This window comes from Akebia trifoliata, chromosome 16, assembly GCF_017979445.1.
Source record: "Akebia trifoliata isolate Shusen 1 chromosome 16, ASM1797944v1, whole genome shotgun sequence".
In the NCBI taxonomy this organism is placed as follows: Eukaryota; Viridiplantae; Streptophyta; class Magnoliopsida; order Ranunculales; family Lardizabalaceae; genus Akebia; species Akebia trifoliata.
The window spans coordinates 2238013-2251985 of record NC_141390.1 but is presented as its reverse complement, the minus strand read 5'-3'; the positions used below and the strand labels follow the sequence as shown (position 1 = coordinate 2251985).

At 36.4% G+C, this 13973-nt stretch overlaps 1 protein-coding gene across 2 annotated transcripts; it reads right to left on the bottom strand.

Moving 5' to 3' along the window:
* Positions 1–237: 237 nt before the first annotated feature.
* HCF109 (high chlorophyll fluorescent 109) lies at positions 238–13448 on the bottom strand. 2 transcript variants are annotated; one of them, XM_086428306.1, is made up of 7 exons: positions 13226–13448; positions 12642–12719; positions 9650–9870; positions 8022–8225; positions 6444–6659; positions 4163–4349; positions 238–989 (listed from the first exon to the last, which is right to left on the bottom strand). In XM_086428306.1, exons 1-7 carry the CDS (start codon positions 13401–13403, stop codon positions 685–687), a joined length of 1389 nt encoding a protein of 462 aa, XP_086284432.1. In that variant the 5' UTR covers positions 13404–13448; the 3' UTR covers positions 238–684. The 2 variants fall into 2 exon arrangements, with proteins under 2 accessions (XP_086284432.1, XP_086284433.1); XM_086428307.1 differs by having other exon boundaries at positions 12642–12710; positions 13226–13447.
* Positions 13449–13973: the final 525 nt, after the last annotated feature.

Here is a 13973-nt window from a genome sequence, read left to right as displayed (position 1 = left end):
ATTTTTGATAAATATATTTTACAAATAACAAAGAAAGAAAAAAGCTGTTAGGACAAATATATATATTTGTTTTATTTTTATATTTTAGAGTTCTTAAATTTTTGTATTTTGGAGATTCTTCACAGATGGTCTCTCTGCACCTACATAAAACTCCCACACAATGTCTTTCATCATTTAATTACTATATAGGTGGTTCTTAAGTTACTATTTTGGATTATATTCCATTTTCAGAATTAGTAGAAAATTAATTATACATGTCATGTAGTCCTTGAAAAACTTAAACTTGAATACAAAATTGTTCCAATGGAATTTTCAAGGTCTCGACTCGAATGAGTCATCTTCTCTCTTATTGTGTTCTTGTTTTTTATTTTTTATTTCCTTCCCCATTAACATGATGGAGGACAAAATCTAGACCTAAACAAGTGGAAATCAAAATAATTACAAAACTTCCGTTGGAATCCGTTACTGTTGAGTAGATTTGCGTGAACCCGCATTATAAAACCTATGTGATCAGAGGATCACACTAGGGTTTGGACAACAATTTACCAAGAGTGTGCCACATCTAAGGATATAAAGCAAAGAAGTGTGGACTGCCAATCCAGAAGACTCAACCTCACATTATAAATTTAAAAAGCAATTAAATTGAGTGGATAAACTTACAGGCACTAAGCTGGCACTAAGCTGTTATTTGATGCCACCAGCAGTCAAGGTTCTGCTATATTTATATTTGAGGTAAGCTTTGATGAACGGCTCCAATTCACCATCCATAACTGAAGAAATATCCGATGTCTCGAATCCTGTTCTAACATCTTTCACGAGCTTGTATGGATGGAACACGTAATTACGTATCTGTTGACCCCACTCGGCCTTCACTGAATCTCCCCGTATCTGCTTGATTTCGGACGCTCGTTGTTCCTCAGCGATGACAAGAAGTTTTGCTTTTAATCGACTAAGGGCCTTGATCTTGTTGGCTAGTTGAGATCTCTCTTCTGCATGATTGGAAATAGAAAATGAATGTCTGAAAAAATAGCTGCTATTGGCACCCCAACTTTTACTTATTATACCCCCCAATTCAAGATTAAAACACACCATTCAAACATTATAAAGGTTTGGATCAAATTATTGTCTCAACATTACAAAAATTAAATCACTTGTTCTTCGAACAATTTCAGTAGTTATTTACGATTATGATTCAGCTCATATAAAATCCTAAACCCAAGAAATAGAAATCTAGCAAAAGAAACAAAAAAAGTAAGAGAGATTCTATTGGCAACCCAACTTGTTTGATACTAGGGCAGTTCACATGTAAGAAGGACAAGAAGAACACAACTTTTGTTTTCATAAATGAAGACTTTTTTTTTGATAAATATAAATTTTATTAATGAAAGAAAAAGGATAAGAGGAGGCTGAGATAGCCCCCAAACATCAGAACCATAAAAACAAGAAGGAGAAAATACAAAAAAATGAAAACACGCCCGACGGGAGGCCATGGTTCACAAACCATATCCCAATTAAAAATAAAATCTTGGAAACTCAATCCCTCAAAATCTTTACTCATCTTTGACCAGAAGAAAAGAAATCCCAGAATCTCTAAAATCACCGTATGAGGCAAGCTCTCCTTGCTATGGAACACCCTGTTGTTACGCTCTTTCTAAAGACCCCAAGCAATGGCGAATGGAAGGATAGTCCAAAGATACCTCTTTCTAGCAGAGAAGATATTGAAACTCCAACCCTTTAAAAGCCCAAATATAGAAAAAGGAAGAACCCAATCCACCTGGAAACGAGATAAGAAGAACATCCAAATAATACGGGCGAAAGAACAATGTATAAGAATGTGGTTGGTTGACTCCCCATCCCTCAAACAAAGATGGCAGAAGTTTGGGGTAATCCACCCCCGATAGATCAAATTATCCAAAGTTAAGATTCTTCCCAAAGAAGCAACCCATAAAAAGAAAGACACCTTAGAAGGAACAAGAGTTGACCAAATGATAGATGGAGAAAAAGATACCTCATGCAACGTAAGCAAACAATCATAGAAAGACTTAACAGAAAATTTCTTATCCTTAGCCTTGAACCATTCTCATCTGTCCTGCTCGTTCTCTCTGAATTGAATCGAATTAAGGAGAGCTAGAAGAAATGTGACCTCCGTCAATTCCCAATTATTGAAATTCCTCCTAAATCCCAGATCCCAAGAATTCGTGTTCCCGTCTCGAATCAGACAGTACTGTACTGAGTTATTTTTTTTCAAAGAGCAAACATACAAAGATGGAAATTGGATAGACAGAGAAGAAGTTCCACACCAAAGATCCTCCCAAAATCTAACTTTGTCTCTCAACCCAACTTTGAATCTAATCTCCCTATCATACTTATCAACACCCTTCATAATACCTTTCCACACACTACACCCATAAGTTCCTCTAACCTCCTTACTATACCAACCAAACTTCTTCTCTCCATATTTAGCCCGAACCACCTTCCTCCACAAGTTGTCTCTTTCTTCCCAGAACCGCCAAAGCCACTTGCCCAAGAGAGCTTTGTTTGTTAGTCTTAGCCCTCTAATCCCCAAGCCTCCATTCTTCTTTGGGGTGCAAACCATTTTCCAATTCACCAAATGATACTTTCTACCACCATTATCATCATTCCACAGGAAATTCTTCATGAATCTTTCAATCTTAACTTCCACCAAAATGGAGACTTTTAATCCAAACTAAGATCTAAGTGTAACATTGTCATAATAGTAAAGAAATCTCAAATGGGTACACACACCATCTCGAAGGGATACACAACAAAACCAAAACTCAAGAAATCAGATGTGTCTTTAGCATTTTAGTTTCGAAGAAACTCAATTTAGTACTTGACCATATCTTAGTCAACTCATACTCAGCCTCTAGCAGTTTGACTCTGGCTAGAATTTTGGGTTTTTAAACCTAAAAATAAAAGGCTTCTTTACTTCTCAAGAAACAACAAAAAACGTTGGACCATGCTTTACTAAATGGTCAAACATTAGCATCGCTTCTTGATCAGAGTATCCAACAAAAGTATTGGAGTTTAAAATTTAAATCAAGTTTTTGAAGATTCTGTTGGGTCAATTTCAACTCTTTCAAAGCTTGCATTAAGTCTTGGGTTCTTTAAAACCCAAATGAGCTTAAAAATCTTAACATGGCATCAGAAAACTCAAAAACTATGGGAACTGCTATTGGGCACCCCAACTTTTACTTATTACACCCCAATTAAAAATAAAGAAAATAAGTGAATGGCTCAGAATAAGTAAAAGTTGGGTGGGTGGGTGGGGGGGGGGGGGGTGGGGGTATTAGAATCACTCTCTCTCTAGATTTCTATTTTTTGCATTAAGGATTTTATATGAGCTTAATCATAATTGTAAACAACTACTGAAATTATTTGAACGAGTGTTATAATGTTGAGATTATAATCTGAACCAAACCTTTGTAATGGTTTGAAGAGCATGTTTTAATCTCTAATTGGGGTGTGGAAAATAATTTAAAAAATTGGGTTGTAATAAGTAAAAGTTGGGGTGCCAATAGCAGCTCTCAAAACTAAAATAAACTAAAATCACACGTTACATAAACTCGTTTCACTCGATCGAATACTTGACAAGTCTCTCTCCAGTCATCTCAGACTCGAGCCCTCCTAAATCCAAGTTTCTAAAGTTTGTGTCAACCTTTTCTACAGAAAGGACAAATAATCCTTGAGTGTTCCTTTAGAAAAAAAAAACATGTTTGGCTACCAAATTATTTTTCTGTATAGTCAAGGAGACTCCCCCACATTTAGAAAAAATGATCCCAACTAAAACTAAAAAAAATCTTTTCAATGACAACAATAAATCCACAAATTTAAGAACCTTCGTGACCTATTTTCTCTCAATGAAATTAAAATGCAGTTATGTATACTTGTGTGTGTGTGTGTGTGTGGCTCACAGAGATGACAATCCATTAAAACTAAATGACACAAAACTCAAGAGCCAGAATGGACGACCACATACCATAATAGATAAACAGTGTACTTTAATTTTGAGAGATTCTATTGCCACACCAACTATGGTAAAAGACTTGACACACATCTTGGGGTGCTGTTCGTAAAAGTTGGTGTGGCAATAGAAGCTCTCTTACTTTAAAAAAAAACAATGTTGGTGTTGCAAGCAAACCTGTGCAGCGGAGTGTAACACCAGTAGGAATGTGGGTAATACGAACGGCTGTTTCAACCTTGTTCACATTCTGACCTCCTTTTCCACCTGCTCTTGAGAAACTTATTTCTAGGTCTTCTTCTGGTATCTCGACGTCTAGAGATTCTTCGGGAAGAAGAGGCATGACTTCAATGCCAGAAAAGCTCGTCTGTTGGATATCATATTAAAATAAGTCATGAAACACTATATATATATTATATTATATATTAGTCTATATCTACATTTACTCCCCTTTCTCACTCCCTATTTGTACTTTCACTTATGGAGCCTACATGGATATCATGTTGGACAATCCAACCAAAGCTAAACCCAAATTGTTGGGATAAGGATTTGATGAAGATGATGGAAATCCAGCCATACAGTGAGTTGTGCATATTGTGCAGACATTCTATGATTAATCGTCGATTCATTTATTTATACGATTAATCGCCTATTTAATCAGTTGACCCTCAAACCTGGGAATTTATTTGAATATTACAGAAAATTTGGCGAATTGTGTGCCTATGCCTGTATGGAGCCTTAATTTATTGACTGTTAAAAGTAGGAGAATGATTGGACTGTTAGGACCATCCGGTTGTTCTAAGTTTTGAACTAATGACGATTTGATTGATTCTTAATGACAGGTAGATTCAGTCAGAACTCAGAAGAAGAGTGATGTAAAGAGACTCCAAAAAGTCAGGTACGTGCAAGGATAAGTAGAACCATTAATAACAATCTAAAGATGGATGTGGAAAACTAAAATAAATGCAAAGATAAGTTAGGCCAGTATGGGAAAAGCATAACCATTTAAAAAATATATATATTGACACATTGGGTGCATATGTTCAAGAATCGCATGACAACATTTCTGTTCCCTTTTATAATTTATGTGTATGAGTATCTCAAATACGCGATAAACTAAGGGAAAGCCATCTAAGATGGTTTGGGCATGTTCCACAAAGGCCAATAGCAACCCCAATCAGAAGACATATTCAAGTTGAAGGTCTTGAAAGAGAGAGAGGAAGACCCAAAAGAACATGGATGGAGACATTGAAAGCAGATTAGATAGATGTAGCTTTAAGGGGGTTTTCTTCGAGGAGTTTGTTTTTAGGTGAGGGGCTTTATGTACCGAGTAGTGGGTTTCTGGTTGTTTTCACTGTTTTTTGGGTTTTTTCTTCTCTTTTATCTTTAGTTGGTCACCTCAACCTCCTCTTGCTTTTAATGAAATTTAAGTTTACCGATATTAAAAAAGAAAAAGAAAAAAAAGATATGAACTCTCACTCTCAATAACAGGAGACTTGACTTTGGACATGGTGGAAAGGAGGAACGTGATTCGTTTAGCCGACCCCAAATCTTTGGGAATAGGCTTTGTTGAGTAGGAGTATTTATAGCTCTGGCCTAAAACATTAAGAGACTCAGTATGATCAATCATGTTGATTATTATTTGTAGCTTCAGTATTTAGTCATAAAATTGTTGAAAATTTTGATTTGACCTGAAAAATTGCTCTATTGGCCACCAGTTTTGACTGTGAGCTAGTGAATGAAAAACTGAGATGATCCATTTTTTAGAATTCATCGATCAACATTCATATCTAATTGGAATTAGGAACCAGAGAAACTGAGTAACTTGGATGAGTTATGAGTCAATCAGCTACTTTCAAAACTTGGTAGGCATCATCACCATTGACCATTCAACCAATAATTTTCCTACATGTCCACCATCATTTTTTTTTCTAACATTTTAAAATTAAATAAAGGAAACTTATATTTTTCTTTCACCCCTTATCTATATAATAAAACACAACAATGGGTCTCACTCTCTGTCTCAAGATTTATACCCTATAAACAATGTATCTCGAGGACAAGTTTTACTTTTTTTTTAAAAATCTTTTCTCTTCTTCCTCGTTCCAAAAATATCCTGACTTTATTTTCTTTCTTCTTCAACCCTTTTCCAAAGATTTAGCTTTAACAACTTTTACTAGCGCTAGGGCTGTGGAAAGGAAGGATTTATTCAAGCCTACGTTTGCTGCCTACGATTGCTACTGGCGCACTACGGCTTTTCAGCCTCCGTTTGCTGGGTTGGTTTGGCGCAAGTACAAAAAGAGCGGTTCACCAATATACCACTCCAACTTTATTGCCTTTCCTTTTCTCCCTCCTTTCTTAATAATACCTCTCCAACTTTATTATTTTCCACTTTTACCATCAAAAGAAAAGGTTACTAATTTCCAAATAAAAAAACAACGGGACCATATAACAAGGTTACCTGGCGAAGACCTTTTGAATTGAACGGAGATTGCCGGACAATACGATGCGTTCCTTTCTCTCCCGACAAGTATCCGTAAGCATAACGGCCTTCTAATTCAATTGTGGCCGATTTGATCCCTGCTTCCTCTCCCATGGATTTCTCAACCACTCTTGTCTTGTAACGCCGCTGCTCTCCCCATCTCACATACATTCTAAGAAGCATGTCAGCCCAATCCTGCACTGGAAATAATGGCGGACAGTGTTAAACACTAAGAAGGAAAAAATGTAATTCCGTAGCGTTTACCAATAGGGTAGTGTTACTCACAAGGTGCCTAACTTGGAAATAAAATGGGACTATAGATGATTTAGAGAGCTGCTATTGGCACCCCAACTTTTACTTATTTCACCCTGATTTCTTAAATTATTTTTCGCACCCCAATTATAGAGTAAAACATACTCTTTAAACGTTACAAAGGTTCTGCTGAAATTATAAGCTCCGCATTACAAAACATCATAGCACTCATTCAAACAATTTCAGTGGTTGTTTACGATTATGATTAGGCTCATATAAAATCATAAACCCCCACCCCCCCGCCCCCCGCCCCACACCCAAAAAAAACGAAGAAGAAATCCGGCAAAAAAAAGGGAGAGCTTCTATTGGCACCCAAACGTTTGCTTATTCTCAACCATTCACTTATCTTCCTTGTTTTTAATTGGGATGTAATAAGTAAAAGTTGGGGCGCCAATAGGAGCTCTCCTGATTTAATGTTATGTAAAAACCTTGAGAGGAAATCTAAGTGTGATAGAGATGGTGTATAAACAGCATACGCTTACATACAGAGCGCATGCAAGGGGTTGGACCCAGGTCCACTATGTGACGTAGGGGGGAAACCCGGACAGGTCCAACCCGAGCTTGATGGACTCAACCTGAACTTGGACTGGGCCAGGACTGGAAATTTTAGGTCTGAAGTAGGGCTTGAGCTTGAAAATGAAAACCCGATCAAAAGTGGGGCTACCCAATAAACCCAAGCTTGACCTCTACTATTGCAGTGAGTCATATAGATAAATACACCTAATAATACTCCTTTGACCTACTACTATCAAAATTTTGTGCCAAAACAGGTCCTATTATATATACCTAGCTCTTTTTGTACGTAGTTGCCCTGTATATAGAAGAACTTAGGCGGCTTAACAAAGCTCTTATTGTATAGCCAAACCCTGGACTAATCTTGATAAAAGGAATGAAAATTGACTTGGTTGAATGATCTTAAATATCCCATCTTAATTCTTTAGGAAAATGAAAAAAAGATATGATAGATGTCTTTCAACTGGATGATCGTATCCTAGCCATCCAATCAATTTTAGTTTCCAGCACGGTTCAAGATTTTGTGCCATTTAGAAATGTTTCGGGCCAAACAATCTGATTTTTTTCCGAAACCGGAATGAGACATTGACCCTGAAACATTGTTTTTAATGGGGAATGTCTCAGAATGTTTCACTCAAGACTTGAGACCATTTTGGTTTTTCTCCTACCAAAACATTGCCTCAAAACTATATTTTAAAACTTGGTATTTAGGACAATGGAAGAAATGTTTACCTGTGCATCTGTACCACCAGCACCCGCTGTGATATATATAACAGCGCCTTCTTTATCATAGGGTCCAGAAAGGAGTTGGGTCAACTCAAACTGATCCAATGCCTTGTTTAAATTTCTAACGGTATTTGTGGCCTCTTCGAGAAGTCCGGCATCTATAGATTCCATCTCCTCTGTCAGCTTTATTATCGTTTCCGCATCTTCAACCTATGCAAAAATACACCACAAATAGTTAGTTACATCCCAAAGGTTTTTATTTTTTTATTTTTTTTATTTTTTAAAGCAAGTGTATTAGTGGTCAGTAATTAGTAGGTGAAGGCATAATTTTGAACCCAGGTCACTACATTAACTCTAACTTTAACCAACTTAGCTAGCTGGCACCTTCACTTGAAAAGGTTTTAAAGAGGGTTTGCTTTTCAAGCTTTTGCTCAAATTGTCAGGATGATTTTGTCTTTCTTATTTTTTTTTTGGTGCAGGAATTTGGAGGGGGATGGTTAACCAACCGATATGTAGGAGAGGGGGAGAACTATGACTATAAGAGGGTCACAAGGCTTAACTGGGGTATGAAACACCTGAGGGTGGAGGAAAATATACACTCAACACTCCCCCTCACCCATAAGGTTGGAAATAATCGAATCTATGACCTATACAAACCTAGCGCTCTGATACCATGTTAACCAATCAACTACTCCAAAAGACCGATCTGTTGGAGAGGGGGAAACTATGAATATAAGAGGGTCATGAGGCTTAACTGGGGTATGACACACCAGAGAGTGGATGGAAATATACACTCAACAAAGGGTGGGGGGGTCTTCTTTGAGGACTTTCTTGTAAAATGGTTTGTAATTTGGCAGTGGTGTAGACGGTGTCCTGTTTTTCTGTTTTGTTCCCTTGGGTTGGTCATCTTGACCTCCCTCATTTAATTAATAAAAATTTCTTCGCCGATAAAACAAAAAAGTTGTCAGGATGATTTTATCCTCAAGCAAGGTTTACATCATAGCTAGGTCTCGCATGATCCTTTATAAAATCTTTTTATATAGATTATTCAAATGGGAAATTAGCGATTCCAGATGTTGGCACGAATCTTAGATAGAAAAACAAACAAAACCAAAATTATAAGATGAATTCTCAGGTCTAAGGAAGCATCAAAAGGAAGACACATGGCGGTCTGGGATCCCAGCAAAGTAGTTTCTATGTCAAAATTGAACCGATCAAATTATCATAAATCAAATCTGTAGATTTTTTGTGGATGGATTGTTCACCTTATCTGTTCTGATTGGCCAAATAATGTGATGGATCACACATGAATGGGCTCAGTTCTAGTTGGGAAATCTTCAAAAATGGGTCTGGTTGAGTGGTAGTTGTTGACCTTTACTTGTGCTACACCAAACTTAGGCAGGAACAACAGGTTTTTGAAAACATAATAGACTGTAGATGTTTCTTTTACGCGCGTTACTAATGAACCAAATGTTTTATGTTCAATAGCTGAAGTGTGAAGAACTTTATGTACAAGGGTCTTCACCTTCTGTGTAATTTCATATCATAGATACATTGTTGAAGTAAGCATGAAACTCATTTATTATATGATCTTAAAGCTGAGCACAAATTTACTTTGATTAAAAAGCACAGACCTGAGATTTGAATTCAGTGAGCAGTTTAATGTTGTCTTTGACATCAGTCAAAGCAAGAAGAGTTTCCTGTGCTTTAGCATGGTCATCCCATAGAGAGCTATCTGCTGCCTTCTTCTCTAAAATTGAGAGGTCTTCTTCTAGCTGCTGCAGACCAGCCGAGGCTCTTATCTCTTCAACACGTTCGGTAGTAGTTTCCACATCCTTCCTCAAAGTATAAAAATCTGTTTTAGCAAAACCCAAATCACTAAACAATTTAATTAAATGGGTTGCAAACAGTAACCTCTGGCCAACAACTTCAGATTAAACAATTAAAGAGATCAAAGGAGTAAGAATTTCACAAGATTAGGCATTCTGGGTCTAGTGGCCAGGGCCTCCCTCCAAAAAGGGAGAGGTCTTGAGTTCAACCCCTTGTTGGCCATCCACCTGGTGCTTTAAGGGGCCAGTACACTTGGCACGTGTTGGAAAGGGTGACTCACGTGTCCATGAGAATGGTTAAACTAAGTCAGGATACCCATGTATCAAAAAAAAAAAAAGTAAGAATGAAAGAATAGTAGTATACTAACTATAATGACCTGAGATCTACACCTGAAACCATTAAAGCTTCTAAGGTGGGTGGATCCCCCCCCCCCCTTTTTGAAAAAGGCTAAACTGACATCCTACAACACTGCATTTGACATTGAGCTGATGTGGATATGTGCAAAGAATCATAGATACATTTCATTGAGAGACAAGTGAAAGCATCAATGGTTGTAGCCAAAACCAGCACCTTCGTACAGACATGGAGAACTTTGAACCACCCTCAAGCTCTCTGATGTTTTTCAAGATCTCTATCTCTTCAATAGGACCCTCCAACCAATAGTGTTGGTCTAGGCCAATCCTATCCATTTCCATCCCATCAAGTCCGGGTCTAAAAGAATTCTGCCCTATGTACTAGAAGCAATGTGCATGTCATATGGACTCTTCGAAATGGGTGAACTACTTCTTTTGGACACGTGTCAGATTCTTGACAATAACATGAACCGATTTCTTTTTTGCTAACACAAGATATTGATCAACATTTATCATATGAGTTTTATCCTTTCCACTTGAATTAGTGTACTCAAGGTGAACACCTTGGTGTGCCTCAAGGCGGGGCGCACTGAAGGCTCCTTAATACATGTGAGGCAAGGTAGTGTAAGTGAAGCATACCAAGGCGTATGCTTCACTAAAAACTGAATAACATAAATGTATTTTGTTTAAATAAGACACCAATTTCAAATTTGATGTTATAATCTTTACATAAAAAAGCAAATTTATTTGGAAAGTATAATTTTTTACTATAAAAATGTTGAATTTTATAGTTTATCATTATTTTTCAGTCCAAGCCCGTTAGGGTCTAGTTGACTTAGGTCCAGTTGGGGTAAAAAGGGCTGGTCTAAATTAAAGCCCGCCTCTTTAGGGCCGAGTTAGGTCTCACCTAAGGCCGAGCCGAACCCATCCAATGACAGCCCCACTTGCTGTTGTGCCGTAGCAATAACAACACATGTTGTTGCTGGTCTGGTTCCACCTCTTCTTGTTCTTCTCCCTCTCTCTCTCTCTCTCTCTCTCTCTCTCTCTCTCTATATATATATATATATATATATATATATATTTTGCTGTTGGTCGTTCTCCTTCTTGAAGTGTTGAATACTTTAATATATTTATAAGATTCATATTTATACATGTTATGGATGTAAAATATGTAGAACCCATCTTTCACAATTTGTTTTTTTAATTTATAATTTTATTGTGCCTTGTTTCACTCAGGCATGCGCCTCAGGCACTAGGAAGCTTTTGTGCCTTAAGTGTGCCTCTCGCCCTTAACAACATTTGAGTGGAATATTTCTCTCTAGAAAATATAATTCCAAAATATGTATTCTTCTATCCATTGGTACATGCTCATATGAAATCTCTCATCATAAAATCTATTAGTATTCATATTATACAAAATAATTACTTCATTCTCAAATACTTAAAATATAATGTCAATTCCACGTATACTTTTTTCAGGTTAGCAAAAATCTAACACTTGTACCCTTGTTGTTTCTAACACCTATATTTTTCCATTTATCATGGGTGTGTATAGCTCATCAATACACACCAAGGACCCTATGGCCAAACTATATTCCACTTTATATTTAATAAGTTTTGTTAATCATTAAGAAAGTAGGAGAGAGGCAGTGAGAGCATGAAAGTCAATATCCCACCACCACCACCATCATCAAAGCTTTATCCTAAAACTTTTGTGTCAGATGAATGAACAACCGTGTTCCTCCATTCCATTCTATTGAAGTTGAGTTTTCTGGTGGTTCAAATCTCTCCAAATACACTCTCACTATCTAAATCCACATCCTGTTTTAGTCTTCCTCTGACCTTTATACAAATGTTAATTTGCACGTTTCTGCTAACTAGGATTGTTATTGATCTTCATAGTATAAGAACAAATCTGATAAGATTGTTATTGATCTTCGTAGTATAAGAACAAACCTGATAATTCAAATTATATCTATCTATCTTTATTTCAAACATGTTCTTGTTTGTATAATTACTGAAATCTACTTTCATCCCAAGCTTAAAACAAGATTAGGAATGTAAACAGATCTGGATTCATAACTTTGTCCAAAATGTGGAGATGTAGTACTATTCCGCCTCTAAATCTACCAATTTGTTGAAAGTGTAATATAGCAGACAAGTGAGCCACGGAATCAATAAGGAAACTTCCTCATTACTCCAAAAAAAAAAATTGACATGGGCCATGCTAGTAGATATTGATATATATTGTAATTTATTGTACATTATGTACCGCTTTCGGAATGGTGCATGTGATACATGAGAAGAAATTCATCAACTAAATCATCATATGGCATGATGTTTATCAACAAGTATCATCATTTGGAGTCACTAACACTCACTACAACAATGATATATTGTATGAACTCGGGTTTTCAAAGATCAAATAGTTAAACAGATATACCTTGCATTGCCCATTCTGTTTCAGAGCCGGTTCCCTCACTTGATTGGCTACCCGAAGTTGCAAATCGGACTAAATCAACTCAGAAGAAATACATAAACAAAAAAAATTAAAAATTAAACAAAAGGTGCAGGCCAAATCAAATACTGTAAAAATTGGAATAAGGGTCTCTTTGATTGCCATTTAAAGCCAGAAAGGAATGAGTTTTGAAACAAATAAGTTCTTAAATATGTAATTTTGGGTTCATTTTTGGCTAGAAAATGACTATCCACACAGAAGAAATACACAAAACATGAAATATTAAAAATTAAACAAAAGGTAAAACCCAAATCAAATACTGTAAAAATTGGGATAAGGGTCTGTTTGGATTGCCATTTTAGAGCCGGAAAAGAAAGATTTTTGGAACAAATAAGTTCTTAAAAAATAAAATTATTAGTTTATTTTTTAGATTTTAAAGAATATTAATCATAAAAAGAAGAGCAACCCATTAAAATTTTAGAGATATGGAAGAAAACCCAAAAATTTTCTTTTTTGAACTGATATGGGTTTAGTAGGAATTCTTGAAAAAAGAAGGAAAACTCACTCACCAAAAGAAGAAAGCTGAAATGGGTTTGATAGAGTTTCTGAGAAAATGAAGCTCGAACATAGAGAAGGTGTTGTTTTTGGTGGAGTAAGTATAGAGAGATTACGTGGCCTTGTTGTGAAGGTTAAGGTTATGGGGCGAAGGTTAAGAGACGTTGAGAGGAAGAGTTGCAGAGATTCCATAGTTGAGAGCAATGGAGGGAAGTTGAAGGTGAGGAATGAGGATACAATACATTGAGGATAAGCAAATTACAGAATTTGATGAAAATTGAGATACCCCCTGTGTTTTGAAACTGATGACAAGCCCCTTGACTTCAGTCTTCTGTTATATACAAAGAAAATGACCTAAATGCCGCCATTTTCAAATTTCTACCAAAAAACAAAAAAAAAACTGTAATCTTTATGCTAAATTATTTTTAATCTATTCAACCTCACATAAAATCCTTGATTTTTTTAGGGTGATTTAGAGATGTTTTTCCCATGTTTTGGTGAATATTGTATATATTTGAAATACCTTTCATGCAAATTATAATAATATTGTATAAAGATTTTATTGCAACACCAACTTTTACTAAGAGCACCCCAAGATGTGTGCTAATTCTTTAGAATAATGCTGAAGGAACATTGTGTGCAGGTGGGGGGACATTGGTGTGCACAGAACCATAGATGTTTTCATCAAGATCTCACTTGTATCTCAATAAAAAGCATCTATGATTCTAACACACATCCACGTCAGCCGATGCCCCACCCCAA

Bases quoted from the DNA above. Each gene is read 5' to 3' on its own strand.
- HCF109 (XM_086428306.1), bottom strand. From the start codon at position 13,403: ATGGAATCTCTGCAACTCTTCCTCTCAACGTCTCTTAACCTTCGCCCC. The intron at 12,720-13,225 runs GTGAGTGAGTTT...ATTTCTTCTGAG, and splicing joins ATTTCAGCTTTCTTCTTTTG to TTGATTTAGTCCGATTTGCA. The intron at 8,226-9,649 runs GTCTGTGCTTTT...ATTTTTGCATAG, and splicing joins TCACTGAATTCAAATCTCAG to GTTGAAGATGCGGAAACGAT.